At 33.1% G+C, this 20475-nt stretch overlaps 1 protein-coding gene across 5 annotated transcripts in view; it reads right to left on the reverse strand.

The window, feature by feature from the left end:
• The window catches only part of VPS13A (vacuolar protein sorting 13 homolog A), a 244393-nt gene that overhangs the window by 91840 nt on the left and 132078 nt on the right, over positions 1 to 20475 (reverse strand). For all 5 annotated transcript variants that reach the window (XR_006352770.1, XR_006352771.1, XM_043963495.1 and 2 more), the window contains exons 38-46: positions 17385 to 17608; positions 16524 to 16756; positions 10786 to 10878; positions 9605 to 9961; positions 7755 to 7856; positions 5160 to 5318; positions 4436 to 4691; positions 1817 to 1977; positions 270 to 373 (exon numbers count right to left, since the gene is read on the reverse strand). Coding sequence is in view for 3 of the 5 variants with exons in the window: in XM_043963495.1 (XP_043819430.1) it covers positions 270 to 373; positions 1817 to 1977; positions 4436 to 4691; positions 5160 to 5318; positions 7755 to 7856; positions 9605 to 9961; positions 10786 to 10878; positions 16524 to 16756; positions 17385 to 17608 (1689 nt within the window). In the remaining 2 variants the exon portion in view is untranslated. The remainder of the gene's footprint in view (positions 1 to 269; positions 374 to 1816; positions 1978 to 4435; positions 4692 to 5159; positions 5319 to 7754; positions 7857 to 9604; positions 9962 to 10785; positions 10879 to 16523; positions 16757 to 17384; positions 17609 to 20475) is intronic.

Genomic DNA, 20475 nt, shown 5'->3' on the forward strand with positions numbered 1-20475 from the left:
TAGTAACATGGCACTTTTGCTTCATTCCACATTATATATTCATATTGAATACTAATAACTCAGGGATTATTTTTGTGTGTGATGTAAGATCAGAATAGTGACAATCAACTTTCCTATAACCTATAATTATCTAACACATTTTAAAACTTCTAGTATAAGCAACATTGATACAAATAGGCTAATTCTTTAGTTCTATAATTTCTTCATGATTATACACAAGTAATACTAAAAGGGACTTAAAAAAACTAAACAGTTTTTTTAAAATTCACCGATAAGATGTCAATGGCACGTTGAACTCATTTTCTGGTAAAGCAGTTCCCAATAATGTGTCACCTTCATAAATATTCAATGGAATTGAGAAATGATTTCGCATCTACAAAATCAAAATAATTAAAAACAAACACTAATAAGTCACTTTGAAGATAAAGGCACAAACACATTATTCTTATTATCATACAAAAGAACAGAAACAGCAAAAAGTAAGTTAATTTCTCTAAAAATATACTCAAATATATTGGAAAAGGATGGAACTTTGCTAGTCATACTTATAGGTACTGATAAAAATTATAAAAATAAAGGAAATACTTCCATGATTATGAATAAAATTAATATATCAAATTATTGCCTGACTTCAAATTAGTTGCCACCTAATCTTAATAAATTCAGAAGTTCCCAAAGCATCTTCAAAAAATATTTTTTCCAACATTAACGTTTCACTACAGAGATGTCAAACCCCACCACCTTGCAGCCTATAAAATTCTCCAGCACAGGCTAAACCAGATTAAAATGTAACAAGTGTAAAATGCTTAACAAAATAAAGAAAAAGATAATAGAGCATAATGTCAATTTGTGGTTTTCTAAGTCAAAATGCAGCCCACAAGGATCTGTTTCTATTTGACACCACTGTTCCATCTCATGTATTACATCCTACTATGTTAATTGTGGCTAGGTATAAATCACTAATCTTGACCTCCTGGCTCTGCCATTTTAATGAAAATAAAGACATTGCCTCTACTAGGAGCCTGAGGTACAAGCCAAGAACATAGCAAAACTATAATTTAGTAGGCTGCTTGGGACAATATACAGTTTGGCAATAAGGAAATAATGTAGAGGAAGAACAGACAGAAAAGAAAGACAGTCAAACAACCACTTTGGGCTGTATATTAGTTTAAAAAGTGTGTTTTGGAAACTAAGCACACTGGTTATACATAAACTGAATTATTTAATATGTATGCTAATAAAAGGCAAGTGCATGTAGAATTCAAATTAAGATATTTGAAAATAATTTTTATTTTGCTTAGGGTACTATATTATTAAGTTAGTAAAATACTTTGTTAATCATACATCAAACATTCTAATATAAAAGTGAATTTGATACCCTAAGCACATACCAATGATTGCCTAAAACATGTTCAGGGGGAAAAGTTAATTTAGGAATAAAAAGCTACTGTCAATAGGCCAAAAAGAAGATAATACATATGTGAATGACTAGGAGTAGACTTGTAACTATAATTCAAGTATTCTGATTTAGCAAAGTTAAAACAACTGAGAGGGACAGTCAGCACTGAGTTATCCTACCATGAATATAAATTATAAATACATTACTACCTTGAAACTTATAAAAGAAGTTATTCAATAAAGTAGCATAAAAACTTTCAAAAGCAGTAAAGTGACCTTTAAAAAACTTTTTCTAAAGGTGATTACCAGGATATAATACATTGTGTTCATGAAATATAGTTCTGAAAAACATTTTACAGGAAATTCATGTGAATATAAATATAGTATAATTTTTTTAAAAAGTCAAATCACAAAATACCTGCACTGGGGATCGGACTGTAACCTTCTTACTTCCTTCAACTGTATCAATTTGACAAACAATAGATCTTTCAACACCAGACTCTCTGTGTCTAACAGTGTATAAACGTCGACCCACTTTTGTTAATGGAATCTTATCAGCAGTAGAATGGTTATCAGGTGCTAAATAAAAAAATATATATATTTCACAAATGAGAGACCCAAAGGTCTTACTAACATAGTTTGACTAACATAGGCTGACTAACAAAGTTTGGTAGGATTATTTATCTTAATTTTTATTATGTCAATAACTAAGATATAAGTATATTCATCATTGAAATTTATAGATTGCCATTAAAATATGCAAATAAAATGACAATATTACATTTGAGAAGAGATATTTCAACAATTTAAGGATTTTAAGGAGTATCCCAGAGCACTCAAATCCCAATTAATGTGACAAGATGCACCATGTCTTCATACCCTCATCAGTTGACAATGTCTTTTTGTTGAGTTACAGAACCAATCAAAAGTATAAACTAGGTGTGAACAAGACTTTAATTTGCGAGGAATGGAGTGTGTCAAGCCATTGGATAAATCAAGCGATGGTACACAACAAATATAATTAAACACCTTGGTTTACATATATTAGAAAAGAGATTCAAGTAGAAAGCAGTTAAGCTTTGGAAACACCTTGAGGAGGGTAAATACCCTTGTGTCTATAATAGGGCAGTAAAGCAAGGTGACAGAAGCAGCTTGGAGGGAATATTACTCTTTCTAACCTCTACTGACAATATTATAGATGAGAAGAACTTAAGATACAATAAACCCTTTTACTCCCCCTACTACACTCAGTAACGCAGCCCAACTGGCCTTCTCTCTGTTCCTCACAAACAATACTTTGTATTGGCTGTTCTTCATAGCCCTCATCAATTCTGCCTTATAGAATCTCTCTACAAAATTCACATCAAGCATCAACTGCTATGTGAAGCCTTTTCTGATTTCCTCAGTTGCTAGTACCTCCTTTCCAAAACATTCTGTATTTAACTAATTAGTTTTTGTCTTTAGTCTCTTTACTTTTTATATATATACACACATACATACATATACATACATATGTGTGTGTGTGTGTGTGTGTGTGTGTCTGTTGTCTCCTCTACTGAAACAGAACCTCCTAGTGAGCATGGAATGTTTCATTTATTATATTTGTATTTGTTGGGCTAGTACAATGCTTAGTACTTTGAGAAAATAATTATTAATAATGAGTTTCTTGGGGGGATCCAGATTCAATCCTCAATCCCTCTCACCCCAGAAAGTCCAATTCTTAGGAGGAAATGCTAATCTTGTTTCCGGACCAACCCAAGGGTATAGTAAGGAGGGAGATTGATTCTTTTGTCTAGCTAAATTGACCCAATGGGATTATACCACACCTCCCTTTGGTGAGTCTTTTTGCAAGCTTTTCCCAGATGTCACTGTAGAGCTCATTTTAATGTGGACCATCCTCAAGTCACGGCAAAAAATGGAATTGAATGATGCTAACCAATTAGCTTTGATCAATATATAATGACCTGCTAGGGGCAACTAGGTGGCACAATGAATAAAGCACTGGCCCTGGATTCAGGAGGACCTGAGTTCAAATCAGACCTCAGACACTTGACACTAGCTGTAGGACCCTGGGCAAGTCACTTAACTCCCACTGCCCCGCAAAAAAACCAAACAAAAATATATATAATGACCTGACTGTATCAAAAGAGGCTAAAAAGCCTTGACCACATGGAAGGTCATCACCTTGGCTCCTTCTTGGGTCATGCTTTGGCTCAGAATGTGGTCACTTGGGCCTTGAGACCACATGCTGTCTCTCAGAGACAAAATGGGTTTGGGGCTCTACTCCTGCCTGTGCTAACTGCCACACAGTTAACTCTTTACTGGTATATATGATATTAATTAATAATAAATGCTTACTGCCAAAATGGGTACAACAGCCATTAATTTATAAATAGCAATAATTTTAGAAAGTACAGTTTAGCACAAATACTTTTTAAAACACAGTTCACAGTAAGCTCTTAAATGACTGTCTACTGACAAATTGAATTCAGAAGCAATATGGCATGATTAAGAAAAGTGGCCTCAGAACTAAATAAATATGGGTTCAAACCCTATCTCTGGAACATACTAGCTAGGTGATCCTGGGCTAGTCACACTCTTCAGTGTTCTAAGAATAGAAACTACAGACAAGGTGACAATCTGGATTGGTAAAGGGAATTTCCTCATTCAGGAGTTTCCTATGCTAGTTCCCAGCCCTATAGATAAAATTGATAAAGCCACATGTTGCAAACTTAAGGAGTATTCACAGTACCAAAACTGGGTTAGCAAACATATTGGGTGACAATCAGAATAAAAAAAAAATCTCAACATAAAAGAATGCTGGGTCAGAAATAATAAGATGAAGTTTAAAAACTCTACCACTGTAATGTCATTCAGTTCCCATTTATCCCACTGTTCTTATCAAACTAACTGCCCAACATGACATGTTCCTGGAAAAAAAATAACATTATGTTATACCTGTGTACAAGCGAAAATATGTATGCTAGATATCATTACAGTAAATCTACTTATAGGAAAAAAATAATTTTACACTCACTGAGCAGAATGAAAAAAAGTTTGCTGCTTAGGCTGGTCATTGCACTAAACTGATCACCATCGTTACTTCTGAAATAATCCATACTTAAATTCTCTTCATTTTTTAATTCATATGTTTTTGCCACAGGAACATTAAGAACACGAAAGGAATCACTCATTGACACAGAGATGGTAATGCCAAGAGAATTGAAAATCATAAATGGTGCTTGATCCTTTGTGAAGACATCCGAAGTTTGTGTAGCAGCTTCTGCAAATGCCTAATAAGCAAAATATATTGTAAACCAAATGTATAAAAATAGAACATAGAAATACTACAAACAATAAAGAAAATTTTATTGTCCTTGCTGTTCAGTTATTTCAGTCGTGTCCTACTCTTCATGGCCCCATTTCAGGTTTTTTTGGCAAAGATAATGGAGTGGTTTGCCATTTCCTTCTCCAGATCATTTTACAGATCAAGAAACTGAGGCAAACAGGGTTAAATGATTTGCCCAGGGGTCATACATTTAGTAAGTGTCTGAGGCCTGATTTGAACTCAGGAAGATGAACTTTCCTGACTTCAGGCCTGGCACTCCACCCACTGTACCAATCAGCTGCCCGAATAAGGAAGATAGAAGACATAACAGAAATCTTGTCAAATCAAATAATCTACTTCTTAGTCAAGAAGAGGAATTATTAATTAAATTAAAAGGAGGACCCTATTAGTTAAATTCAAATTAATTTCTTACCTTTCCTAAATTATTCAACATTACAAGGCCACATTTAGATAATGTAATGTTCAATTGATCTTTTGAATAGAAACTTATTACTGTTTTGTACTCTGGCACTTTATAGTTCTCTTCCTCAGTGTCCGATTCAACCAAAGTCTTCCTTGCTTTCTTTTTAATCTAAAATGTTACAAACAATTTTGTTTTAGATAAAGATAAAATTGGAAACCAAAATAATTGCACTTCATTAAAAGCACATGTCTAATTTTCAAAATTAAAAGTTCTAATCTTAATTATGACATTGTGTATTACAGAATTAGGGCCACCAGTGAGACCTCACCTTTAAAAAAAACATACAAAAGGAAAAACCTGAGCTACCTTTAAGCATTAAGTGAAAATGGATTCAGGAGTCCCAGTAAGAACTTGGTATAAAAAACAAAAGCTAAGTTCTAGGGGCAGCTTCTAACAAGACCATCAAAAGCCTCCTCCTGCCACTGCCTGAGGTTTCCTAAAAAGCATCTTAATCTGAATTCCTTCCTAAGTCCTGATCTCAAAGTGAGAGGTAAGGAGAAGTTTGGTAGAAACTCCCTCTACCTTTGGAAGCATCAGCCTCATCATCCAGGCCGGGGAGAGTCAGCCCAGTTTTAGGGGAAGATGAATCCCTAGTATCCTTCCATTGCTGCCTATTCCCTTCCCCTCATTACCCTCTTAAGTGTCTCCAGTTTACATGGTCTTCCCTTAAAGGTGAAAAATGAGAGGGCCTCTTGTTTTCAGCCCTGACTGGTTCTTCTAAGTCTTCCATGAAAACTCTTTAGTTCTAATAACACATCCTCATAGGGAAAACAGAAGGCAAACTCTGCTCCTCCTCTACCAAACTATGATAGCTGTCCAAGCCAAGAAGAAAAAGAAAAGGAACACCTCCAAAACACTTCTCACAAATGAAAAAATACCTTCAGGTTAAAAATTCACATATCTCTTGACCAGTTAATTTTATCATTTGAACAGAAATCAGTAGAGCAATTATAAATGCCTGAAAAAGAGAGGGAAAATCTTGAACTATTACAGGCTGCCTCATAGTGTAATGTTTTCTATCATTTTATAGAAGTTATGCCCATTTGAACACAGGTCATCAAATTCTGTAAGCTACTATAAAACTGAGCTCCTTAACAGCAGGAACTAGTGTTCCTGCCCAAGAACTATGCGTATCAGAGCACAAAATTGGGAGGTGCAAAGCCTAAGATCAACTCCTAACCCAACCACTTACTGCATTGTCTTCAGACAAATCACTTGACCCTACTGAGTTTCAGTTTCTTTATTATAAAAATGAGTGTAATAATAAATCTGCCAACTACTACATCGGGTTCTTAGAAGATAGGATAATGAAGGTGAAATTAAATTGTGATGTTATGAGAGTTATGAGAGGCAGATATTAGGTCAATATACACAAGAACTTCTTATAATTGAAACTATCACAATTTAATTTAATTTAAGATAGGATAATGAAGGTGAAATTAAATTAAATATAAGATTGTGGTGTCATCATTTCTGCTACTGCCACAGCTTCAATCTGAGTTGCCACTAGATAACTTACTTCAGACCTCTGACAGAGCCATGATTTCCATCAATATGGGAGGTACACAAATTATATCAGTATGGTACAACTGACACAAATTACATCTTAGTAAAGAGTCATATCAACAAATACTTATGAAGTGCCTACTATGTGCCAGCCACTGTCCTGAGTCCTATGCATACAAAAATTGGGGGTGGGTCTACTTCCGACTCTCAATAGCTTGCAATCTAATAGGGAAAAGAAGTTGTAAACAACTCTGTACAAAGATATATACAAGATAAACTAGAGATGATCAATGTAAGGAAGATACTAGCATTAAGGGAGACAAGGTATGCTTCTTACAGAAAGTAGGATTTCAGCTAAAAATTGAAGGAAGCCAGGAGACAGAGATGAAGAGAGCAAGAATTCCAGCTATAGGAGACAGCCAGTGAAAAGGCACAAAGTCAGAAAATGAAGTGCCTGGTGTGAAAAACTGCAAGGAGGTTAGTGTCACTGGATCAAAGATTGCATAGAGGAGAGTTGGAAGTAACAAGAATGGGAAGGTTGGAAGGGGCCAGGTTAAGAAGGTCTCTAAAAATCAAAAAGATTTTATATTTGATCCTGAAGATAAGACTCACTGGAGCTGACTGAATGTGGTGACATGGTCAGAAATCACATAAAATCCCAGCTCTGATATTGAAGGAAATACTTACTTAAGCTCTCTTGGACTCAGTTTACTTATACATAAAACAATGGGGTATATGTCCCTCAGGTTCTTTCCTACTTTAACGTTCTTTAATTTCTAGGAACTATACTACAAAGAAGTTGAAGACTGTCAGAGATTAGCAACATTATACAAAAGTTCTGCCAAGTATAAAACATTGTCTTCTATTTTTAAAAAGTTCATTTATTCAGTGGTTACAAAAACATGCATCAATAGGCCCAGAATATTAATATTTTAACCTTACCCTCAGTCACATAATTATTATTCTATATAGATGAGATCTATCCAATTAATAATTTTTCTACTTAAATATGTGAATTTCATCTAAAGTCACATATACCTTTATTCCAAGATTCCATGGTCTAAAATCTTCAGTTTGATCAATTTCTAAGGGTTCTAGTAAAGGTTCCCATACACCAAACATTTCATTGTAATAATGTACCTAAAGAAATATTTTTGGAAAAAAAAAGTCATTCATATGCTAATACTGTATAAACCCAGATTTCTTTATATGATGCTCTGAATTTCCGGAATACCCCAGACTAAACTCAATGTAAAATTCTGAAGTGTGCTTCAAACAAGTTTAAAAATTTGAAATCTGGCTTTAGTAATTTGAAAAATATTTTGCATCAGGAAAAGCTGCAAAAAGTTTTTTTTGATAGCTGAATAAAATGAAACATTTTAATATTAGAACTGTTAAATGAAAACACAGATTAATATATAAAGAATCTAAAGCAACTTGATTAATAAGTTGAACCAAATTACAACTGAGAAATATAAAAAGTAAATTTATAGGAAACATTAAAGTATGTTGAAATACTTTAAAACATTGAAATATTACATGAAGAAGCAGCATACTTATTGTTTAACCTCAGAAAGGAAAACAATATGTAAAAGTTATGAGAGGCAGATATTAGGTCAATATACACAAGAACTTCTTATAATTGAAACTATCAAAAATGTTAGCTGTGTTAGAAGGTAGTAGTACATTCTCTGTCACTGGAGGTATCAATGATCACCTGTCTGGACATCAAAGAAAAGATTCATTATTCAGTTGGGTGTTAACCTTTGAGATCCCCCGTCTAATTTTATAATTCAATCAGTTAAGTATTTAAGCAGAAATCTGAATTTCTTAAATTTTAAGTCAATATTGTTAAATTAATTCAATTAAAGTTACAAAACAATTTCCACTGATAAAAGTCTAAATTTATTTTAAAAATTACTGTTAAAGGTCTTCACTAACTGCAACATTAAGACTTTATGTCATAGGTACTAACAATCATATCTATTTTCACAAAAATATTCTGTTTTAAACCTGCCTCTACTTAATCACCACTTCTTTAGAAAGATACCACTACTCTAAAATCTATTTCACCATATTTTGGAGACGTACTATATAGATGTTATTATATTACAAATCAGCTTTAAAACAGGTGCAAAGTCGATTAAAGGTTATAAACTTCAAGAAAATAAAGAACAGGCTACTAATAAAATCAACTCCCATCCAAGACAATCCCAAAGGCCAATAGATGAAACATACTATCCAACTCCAAAGAAAGAACTGATATTGATGAAACAGACTGGAGCATGCTATTTTTTACTTTCATTTTTTTTCTTTTAATCAGGTTTCCTTGCATAAAATGACGAATATGATAATGTTTTATATAATCATACATGTATAACCCATATCTGATTGTTTGCCACCTCAGGGAGGGGTGAAGGGAGCAAGGGAAAGAGGAAAAAAAATTGGAATCCAAAACTATAAATAAAATCATTTATTATTTTAAAGAGAGAAAGAGAGAGAGAGAGAGAGAGAGAGAGAGAGAGAGAGAATCAACTCCCAAGTAACTACAACTTAAAGAATACACCAAGAATAAGTAAATACAGATTGGGGAAATTATATCAAATGAATCTTCAATTAATTCTAAGGTTACAAGTTAATTTGGTCTAAGGTTCAATGTTTCAAATATTTATATGTAGTTCAAAATTTTAAGGGAAAATCATTTTTAAAAAGTTAAAACAAGATGCTCTACACAATAAACTATAAAAATTAGTTCAATTTATAGGAAATTTGAATAGGCTATCTATAGTTATAAGTACTGAAATGAACTGGCAAAAATAAACAAAAATCTAAGATACTATTCTTTGTTGTAAGTACTAGAAAAGGGGATAATACTGTTGAGTACTTACTTCTAACTCAAGATGACAGTGAAGATTAATTAGAGTACTCCAGTTTTTGCCTTCCCCTGAAAAATATGACTTAGCCAAGAGCATTGGTACTGTTCTATGACCGACCCCAGCTTCAAGAACTACAAAAATGGAGTCAATAGTCATTTTTATCATCTCTCCATTGGGAACCAACTCTGTCACAGCAGCCACATTTTCATTATCACTTGACTCTTCAAGAAACCACATTTTCAGCTTCTTTGTATCCATTTTGTCCCACAAATCTGGCTGAGAGGGAAATGATTCTCGATGCTTAACTTCTGCAGTTTTATAAAATGTTGACATTATGGTAATTATGGTATTTATGATAATAGGTGAAATCTAGGAGAAAAAATAATTAATCATGAACAAAAGTACTTCTAAAGACAACATTTACATTATGAAAAGTATTGAATGTATATCCTAAATACTATGTTAAAAATGGTATAACTTAACTGGGGGCACAGAGGGAAGAATGCAGTTTCTAGCTTAAATAATATTGTTATCCAACTTCATTATAATAAGTTGAAAAGTACCAGAATTACAGTATAGCAAACCAAAATCAAATGATGCATATATAAACATTTTACAAACCTTAAGAGCTATATAAAAGCAATTATCATTAGTTTATACTCCAATATGATATCCTAGTCCTTTTACAGAAATAAACTGTATTTCAGAAAACCTAGTTATTTATTAAAAATATTAGTGTAGGGGGGAGGGAGAAAAATTTGAAATTGGAAATCTTATCTAAACAAATGTTGAAAACTAAAATAAAATTTTAAAAAATATTAGTGTAATATATGATACCGAGAGTGCAGAAAATGTGCCTTCCTCTTCACCATACCTCCTCCCACATCAAATTCGGTGCCTTATAAACAAAAGGCACATAATGAATATTTTTTAATAAACGGAGAAATTAAGGGGAAAAAGACACTAAAATTCTGACAATGACAGTTACCATTTCTTTTTAAATGTCTAAAAAAAGTTAATTGAGAGGAAATAACCCTGTTGATAAAGCATAAAACACTAAGTTCAAAAAACATAGATGCATATATTTTTTACCACTTAAATACTTATTTGATAAAAAGAAACTGCATATAATTATAGACTCTACTTTTTTTTAAAATGCCATAATCAAATCTTTGAAGAATATTTTAACCAACCTTGAGTGTCAGGGCTTTTACTGATATATCAACCATCTGTGGATCTGTACCTGACTGAATACTCTGATAGAACAAGTCACATGGCTGCAAAACCTGAGAGAAAAAGATTATCAGTCAGGAAAAATGAACCCTTAAAATTCTTTGAATAAGATTTAATAAAATTCATTTAATAATAACGTAAAAATGCATCCTAAAGGGGAAAAATTTGAATGTAGGCCATCTAACTCAAGAGTCTGCTCTTTTCACTAAAACCATGTCATTTTTTCCCCCTCCATATCCCTAACATGCCACACTGTCTTGCACATATTACATTTAATATGTTTGTGAAATTGTGTGAAATACCTCAAACTACATGATGAAAAGCCTTTTAAAATGGCTTTAACCTTTAATACAAACTTCATTTATACCAAAGGAAAAAACCACCCAAAACCTCTATAAAGCACAGAGCTTATGATGGAAAGTCTTTTTCAAGCCAAAAGTCAGCATCATTTGAAATGGTGAAAAATCTAAAAAGTCTTAAAAAACCTTTCTCAATAATGACAAGATAAGAGCAAAGACTTCCCCTTTACTCTCTGTTACTTGACATAGTTCTGGAAATAATTAAAGGTAAAAACTCAGGCAAAGAAGAGATAAAATTGTCCCTATTTGCTAATGATTTAATAACAAAACTCTTTTTTGTCTTTCTTGTTCAGTGGTGTGCAACTTTTCATTACCCCATTTGGGGTTTACTTGACAAAAATGCTTTAGTGGTTTACCAATTTCCTTCTCTAGTTCATTTTAGTGATTTTAGTAGGAAAAAAAAAAAAGACAGACAGGGTTAAGTGATTTGCCCAGAGTGACACAGCTACTAAGTGTCTAAATTAGAATTTGAACTCCTGACTCCAGGACTTTTGCTCTGTCCACTGTTTCACTTGGCTGCCAATAAAACTATTGAGATCAGCAATAAAATTGAGAGAATTAGTTTCAGTTACATTGTGTATAGTTAGGCCACACTAATATAACAAAATGATAAATCTCTAAATAAATTTAAAATTTTAATTCAATACCATTTTAAAACTAAGGGGATTCTTTAAAGAAAAAAAATAATAAAAAATTCGTTTGGAAGAACAAAAGTTCTAGAATCTCAAGAAACCTAATGGGGAAAAGGAAGTAGTAAGTAAAAAAAACCCAAAAGAACCAAGTAATAAGTAATAGCTCTTACATACTTTAAACAATCATCAAAACTATTTGATATTGACTAAAAAAAAAAGTATATCAATTGGACATCCTGGATAAGGAAAAAAAAATTTTAAAGTGAACTTTATAGAACAATGTTTAATAAACCAAAGGACAAAAATTACTTGGGGAATTTTCTACTTGGTAAGAACTAATGGGAAACTGAAAATAATTTCAACAGAAATTAGGTTTCAAACAAAACTTTGTATCCCATAATGTAATAATTTTTTTTAATGGATAGATGACCTGAATTTTTATCAAGTCAAACCACAATCAGCTCAGTTATCATTTGTACCTATAAAGCCATATGGTTGGAGAGGGGAATGGGGTGTTTTTACTTATTTCTTATTTTTCTATCACATTTATTTCCCAATATATCTATCCTCTTCTGGTCATACACTTTAAGAGTAATTACTTTTAACAAACAATAATAAAAAAGAGGAGATTCGGTGGTGAACTGACAGAGATACCTGCACTTCAAATCTGGCCTCAAACATTTAATAGCTGTGTGACCCTGAGCAAGTTACTTAAATCCTCTTTTCCTTTGTTTTCTCATCTGGAAAATGAGCTGGAGAAGGAAATGGCAAACCACTCCAATATCTTCAAAAGAGTATGACAAAGAGTCAGACTCAATGGAAAACAACCGAATAACAACAAAAAATAATAATAAAGAGGAAAAAATAGTTCAGGAAACTAACCAACAAATGAACCAAATTCAACAATATATACTGTGTTCTCACAGATATATCAGGAACTAACACAAACATTTAAGGCCAAGACACTTACCCCAAAAGACAATCAAATCACCAGTAATACAAATCACAACAATTCTGAAGGTTGATCTCAAATGCAGAAAATTGGCAAAAATTAAAAAGGATACCTTTAATTAATATTGGGAGTATACACACACACACACACACACACACACACACACACACACACACACACACATGCGTGCGCGTGCAGAATTGATGGAACTGTAAATTGGTTCCATCACTTGAAAAGCCAGAAAGAAATGGTTGCCAACCACAATACCAGATTAAAATGTAAACTCATTTGTGCAGTCTTACAGAGTATGATGGATTAGTATTGGCAGTATCATCCCATAAAGCAAAGAGAAATAACTGAGGATAAAACATTTTAAAGTTGAACAAGATAACTGGGCAAAGTCATCCCACAGGTATTCATGGATAAAAGGTAAGAACTAAAAACAGAAGAAAAATACAAATGATTTACAAAAAACTAATTAGCAAAAACTTTTTTCTATCAAAGATAACAGATGGGGGCGGCTAGGTGGCGCAGTAGATAGAGCACCGGCCCTGGATTCAGGAGTACCTGAGTTCAAATCCGGCCTCAGGCACTGAACGTTTACTAGCTGTGTGACCCTGGGCAAGTCATTTAACCCCAATTGCCTCACTTAAAAGAAAAAAAAGATAACAGATACAGGACAGTTTGACCCTAACATCATAGTGCTAAATGAAGAGGCAGAAATGGCACTAAAGAGAAAATGAAAAATAACCAGATTAAACCAAGAGTATGTAGAGGAGATCCAAGACAAGAGGTGAAAAAGTTGCAAGGGAATTGAGGGATAGATATAAACACACACATAAATACACACATACACACACACAGAAGGTTTAAAAGCTTCAAGTTTATTAATACCTAAAAGAGGCTACTAAAAGAACAATGACCCATGTATCTATTCTCTCATCTATATAAAACCTTTATGTTACCTATACATGAAGGTATCATTAATGAAAGTATGAGCCAGAAGTCTTTTAAAGTGATATTTAACAATAAAACATATCTTTATAATTTTATAACTGACTAAAAGATGTTGAGAATATAAGATTAAAAAAAAAAAGAAAGCAGAGAATATAAGATTCCACTGTGCTTACTGTTTGTTGATTACAAAAACCAAAATCATTTGGTGGGAAAAAATACTGCCTTTTAGGCTCTCAAAATTGCTGCCTTTCCATACATTTAAATCATTTAAGATCATGTAAAAGATTTAATAAGAGTTATAACCCTGTTTAACAATTCTCTGATAATCACTGAGAGTAATAAAACAGGGACGTGTATATGTATCTCTCTCACACACACACCCACACCAAAAGCATTAAACACTGTCATGAAGGAGAACAACCAGATGAATGATTCCTTATATTTAATGAAGTCCTGCAGATGCTCCTATTTCTAAATAACATTGTATTATAAAGCGTGTCCATTGGTACATAAATATAGGGCAGACAGTATAATAAATGTTAATGATAACAATATCAACATCTAACATTTCTATAGCACTTTAAATATTGCAAAGTACTTTTAAAATTTTATCTCATTTGATCTTCACAACTTCCCTGTGAGGTATGCACAATTATTAAGCTAAGTTTACAGATGAAGAACCTTAGATAGAGGTTAAATTACTTGCCCAGAATCACAAAGCTAGTAAATGTCAAAATCCAAATTTGCACTGTCTTCCTAACTTCAGATCCAACATTCTTTCCACTATACAACCTAACTGTATGAGAGAAATAAAAGAAAGTCCCAGAACACAGTTGAGCCTCTTGTAAGAGAATCATAAAAACACAAAAGACCTTGGCCTGCATATTCAGAAAAGAAAGACCAAATGGATTAAGCATCTCTATTGTGCAAATTTCGACATGCATTTAAATGAACAATCTACAGACCTTATATTGTGTGGGACAGGAAAGAAGGATGAACAATGTATTACATGACAGAGAAAATGTACAGGTATGGCAAGAAGGAAGGATGATAGCCACAGTATTTCACTTGTACAAGGAAGACCTCAAGCATGTTGGAAGGACCTCAAAAGTCAAACGATAAGTAGTCACTGATGACTACTTTGATGACTAGCGATCTATATCACTGAAGAGGACTGTTAAAATGATGAGATTGTAGTTCCATTTGAATCTTCAGTACGAAGTATTTTGGAAAGCAATTTACAATTATACCAACAAAGTGAATAAAATGACCTTCCTTTTCATACAGAATTCTGATTCTTAGATGTATTTCTCAATGAGGTCAAAGAAAAAATGGTATCATGTGTAACAATTGGGATGACGCCACCTGCTGGAGACTTACTGTAGAACAGTTCCACCCATGAAACAAAGGTCTTTGAGGGCAAGACCAGGAGTCTTTTCTTGGGCATCAGGAAGTGACATTGGCTAGTGGGAAGAAGAAGGAAGAGACTGGCGCTCAGTCTCGCGCTCTTTCCTGAGGACTCCGGCAGAGAAGGGAGCTAGAAATGCGCTCTCCCTTTAATAGATAGGAATCTAGACCTTTCCTTCTCTCTTTACCAAATTCTTATTCTCCTTAATAAACGCTTAAAAGTCTAACTCTTGATAAAGCTTATAATTTATTGGCGACCACTCATTAGATTTTAGACAGTTTAGCTAGAATTTTAGCCTTTAACACATGTAAATCAAAATACTCATAGCAACACTTTTTGTAATAGCAAAGAAAAAGCAAAGCAGATGCTCAAACATTGGGGAATGGTTCAAGTTGTGGCTCATGGATATAACGGGATATTATTGTGCTGTAGAAGCAATGAATAGGATAAAACCAGAGAAATCTAGGAAAACTTACTACAGTAAAGAGACGCAACCAATAAATATTTATTAAGTTTCTGCTCTATGCCAAACACTGTGCTAAGTGCTGGGATACAAAAAGAGACCAGGAAAAAAGTGTGCAATGATTAAACAATGTAAACAGGAAAAACAGTTAACAAAACACTTAAAACTGAATGTTACATAAAGCTGTAATGATCAAAATTGGTTTGAAAAAAGAAATATAGGAAGACACCTGTCCCTTCCTTCTATGCAGAGTCAAAGGAACACAGGTGAAGAATACTACATAAAATGTAAGATTCTTTGATGAGTTAGTTGGCTTTGCTTGATGACTTTTTCCCACATGGCATTTATTCTTTGTTATAAAGAACAGGAGGGTAGAGGAATACACTAGAAAATATATATTATGTAAAAGCAAAAGAAGTTTATTGTACAAAAAGGAAACACAAATCAAAACAAACTAAGGGAGTATGGTCAAAGGACAATGAACACCGTGTCCCTGAGAAAGCTGAGAAAATGCATGTCCCTGCCCTTGAAGAATATTACAGATATTATCAGATATGGTTGCTTTGTTGGTTAGTTTTGCTAAACTTCATTTTTTGCATTTTTTCTTTTCCTTTTTTGTAAAATATGGCTCACTGGATAAGGGAGGAAGGTGTATTTGGGGAAATTGTTGATGGAAAAACAAAACACAATAATCCTTTAAAAATAAATTAATTTGAGGGGGCAATTAGGTGGCACATTAGATGAAGCACCAGCCCTGAATTCAGGAGAACCTAAGTTCAAATCCGACCTCAAACACTTGACACTTACTATCTGTGTGACACTGAGCAAGTCACTTTACCCTCACTGTCCTGACCCCCCCCAAAATTAATTTGAACTAAGATATTAGAAAAAGAATACTAACCAAAAAAAAAAAAAAAGAATACTAACCGTAGTGACTTTGCCTTCTCTCTTTCCTGGAAGAAAGGGACATGCTCTCACTTGGAGGTCTTTAATTGCAGCAGTTATTGTATCTAAAAGAGGTGACCATTTCCAACAGATTTCACACTGTGTTGTAACCACTAATGCTGGAGCATCATGTTTTGACATATCAGCCACAAACACAATTTCAGGATTTTTAATCAAAATATTCATTTCCCATTTCTCTTCGATATCGAATTGCACTAAAATAAAATAACATTTTAAATATTAGCATTATATCTTATGTACTAAAAAGGTTAGGTTGTACTGATGTTTTATGTATTTAAAATAAGTATGAGATTTTATGTCTGTCATTCAAAGACCAAGCTAAATTTATAAAGGTTCATTTCCAGATAAACAGTATAAGTGATGAATATTTTCCAAAAAAATTTCAATGATCACCTAATTCATGAATAATTTAACTTCATCAGCAAAGGGATTACGAACATGGATAAACTCAGAAGTAGTGAAGTATTACAGAATTTTTATTTAAACCACTATGATAATGTTTCATGACTCCATAGTGGATTTTAGCTATAACATATTAGCAATGTTATTGTAGAAGTGAAATGTTTATAGTAATCTTAAAAGGAGTATATCTAGATTTTCAAAAGTGTTTCTTGATGTGTGTGAATGAACATAAACACACGCATCCCTACCTATTTACCAATAAAAACCAAGAAAATTTAAAAACTACTTCAAAGAACACAATATTAAAATATATAAACTCCACTGAAATCACATTTATGATTTCACCCAGAAACAAATTTTTTATAACACTACAACAAAATTAATTGTAAACTGTCAGATTGGTGTAAACTATTAACTCACCTTCTTTTGAGGACAATGGTTGAACAGTAGTAGTAGGTGTCTCTATAACAATAACACTGTAATAGGCTGTAAGAAAAACATCTGCAACTGCTTTCAAGAATTCAATACTCGCACAGAGATATAGCTCTTGTAAAATTACATCGATTATAACACCATCTTTGTTTCGTTTGTATCTTACATCCATCATATCCTTTCTTTCAAAGCCAACTGTGAGTCCAATCATTCTGAAAGGCATAAGGATTACATCATTTAAATGTAACGGCAGTCTCAATATGAACCATTCTAACAAATGACCTCAGATTCAGAAGTTGCCAAGATTTCCTTAAGTTTTAAACTATTATGAATTTGATTAATGATAATGAATTATGATTGTTCACTTTCAAAATATTTAGATAAAGATATTTCACTGTAACTGCTTTCCTTTATAATCCTATGTAATTTTATTATATGCATTTAAAAAAATTATTCTAGGAAGGAATGCAAAAGTTTCATCAGACAGAGGCCCATGACGCCAAAAAGGGGTTAAAAAATCCTGTTTCTCCTGAGATTATACCATGAGTGCTGGTAAATTAGAGGTATCTTTAAAGAAAAAGTCATACTAAGAAGGAAATGAAGGGACCATTTCCACTTTCTTTCAATTCAGGTCACATGACACTGATAGCTTCCTTTTCATTAAAATGTATATTTATTTCTTAAATATTTCACAATTACATATAAAAGCACTTATATTATTTTTTTTTGAAAGCTTAAGTTCCAAATTCTCTTCCAACCTCCGGTTGTGCTCCCTCTCCATGAGAAGGCAAGTACTTTGAAATTCATTATATATGTGATGTCACACAAAACCTATTTCCCATATTACCCATTTTGGGAAAGAAAACAAAGAACAAGAAAGAAAAGAAAGAAAAAGTAGGAATAAAAGAGAGTGCTTCATATTGCATTCAGAATTCAAAAGCTTCCTCTCTGGAGAGAGAGAGCATTTTTTTTTTTTAAATCATGGGTCCTCTGGAGTCCTCTTGAAACTTTTTATGATCAGAGTAGTTAAGTCTTTCACAGCTGATCAATGTATTACTGTTACTGTGTACAATGTTTTCTTAGTTCAACATACTTCACTTTACATAAATTCATATAAGTCTTCCCAGGTTTTTCTGAAACAATTTTTTTTGTCAATTTTTTATAACACAATAGTATTCCATCACAATCATATACTACAACGAATTTAGCTATTCCCCAACTGCTGGGCATTTCCTCAATTTTCAATTCTTTACCACTATAAAAAGAGGTGGTTATAAGTATTTTTGTACAATTAGGTCCTTTCCCATTCTCTTTGCTGTCTTTGGGATAAAGACCAAGTAGTAGTAATGTTGGGTGAAAGGGTATGCACAGTTTTATAACCCTTTTGATATACTTCCAAATCATTCTCCAGAAAGGTTAGACCAGTTCACAACTCCAACAGTGCATGAGTGTTCCAATTCTCCCACATTCCCTCCAACATTTATCATCGTTCCTTAAGTCATTTTAGACAATCTGACAGGTATGAGGTGGTATCTGAGAGGTGTTTGAATTTCCATTTCTCTAATCAGTAGTAACTTAGAGCATTTTTAATGTAACTATAGATAACTTTGATTTCTTCTTCTGACACCTGCCTGTTCATATCCTTTGTCCATTTATCAAGTGGGAAATGGCTTGTATTTTTATAAATTTGGCTCAGTTCTCTATATATTTGAGAAATAATGCTTTTATCAGAGGAACTTGATATAAATTTTTCCCAGTTTCCTATTCTCCCTTTAATTTTGGCTGCATTGTTTCATATAATCAAAATTGTCCATTTGACTTCCCATGACCCCTTCTATCTCTTGATTGGTCATAAACTCTTCCCTTATCCGTAGATCTGACAGGTAAATTTTTCCATGCCCCCCTAATTTGCTCATGGTATCACCTTTATGTCTAGACCCTTTACTCATTTTGACCCTATCTTGGTATATGGTGTGAGATGTTGGTCTATGCCTCATTGCTACCAAACTGCTTTCTATTTTTCCCAGCAAATTTTATCAAATGCTGAATTCTCACTCCCAAAGCTTGGATCTTCAGGTTTATCAAACACTTGGTTACTATAGTCATTTACTTCTGTGTATTGTGTACCTAATTTCTATCTCTTAACCACTACCAGATTGTTTTGATGATTACCACTTTGTAAATCTGGTACTGTTAAGGCCACCTTCCACCATATTTTTTTTCCCCTGATTCCTTTGATATTCTTGTTCTTCCAGATGAATTCTGTTATTACCTCTATCTCTACAAAATAATTCTTTGGTTGTTTGGTTGACATGGCATTGAAAAAGTAAATTAACTTAGGTAGAGCTATCATTTTTATTACATTAGCTCCAGTTTGTGATGAGTTAATATTTCAATAATTGTTTAGATCTGTCTTTATTTGTGTGAAGAATATTTTATAATTGTGTTCACTTAGCCTCTGGGTTCACTTGGCAGGCAGACTTTCAGTATTTTGTGCTGTATACAGTTATTTCAAATAGAATTTCTCTATCTCTTGCTTCTGGATTTTCTTAGTAGTGTTATATACAAAGTATGATGATTTATGTGGGTCTGTTTTATAACCTGTAACTCTGCTAAAGTTGTTCATTATTGTTCATTAATTTTTTAGCTGATTCTTTAGAGTTCTCTAAGTCATCATATCATCTGTAAAGAGTGATACCTCTCCATTCCCTATTTTTATTCCTTCAATTTCTTTTTCTTCTCTTATTGCTATAGCTAGTATTTCTAGTACAATAATAAATAATAGTGGTGATAACAGGCATCCTTGCTTCATCCATATCTTATTGCAAAGGCTTCAAGTTTATTTACATTACAGATAATGCTTGTTACTGATTTTAGATAGATACTACTTAATATTTAAGAAAGGTTCCATGTGTTTTTTGTTTTGTTTTGTTTTGTTTTTTAAGTTTTTATTTTTTTTATTTTTTAGTGAGGCAATTGGGGTTAAGTGACTTGCCCAGGGTCACACAGCTAGTAAGTGTTAAGTGTCTCAAGCCGGATTTGAACTCAGGTACTCCTGACTCCAGGGCCGGTGCTCTAT

This window comes from Dromiciops gliroides, chromosome 1 (assembly GCF_019393635.1).
Source record: "Dromiciops gliroides isolate mDroGli1 chromosome 1, mDroGli1.pri, whole genome shotgun sequence".
NCBI classification, from domain to species: domain Eukaryota; kingdom Metazoa; phylum Chordata; class Mammalia; order Microbiotheria; family Microbiotheriidae; genus Dromiciops; species Dromiciops gliroides.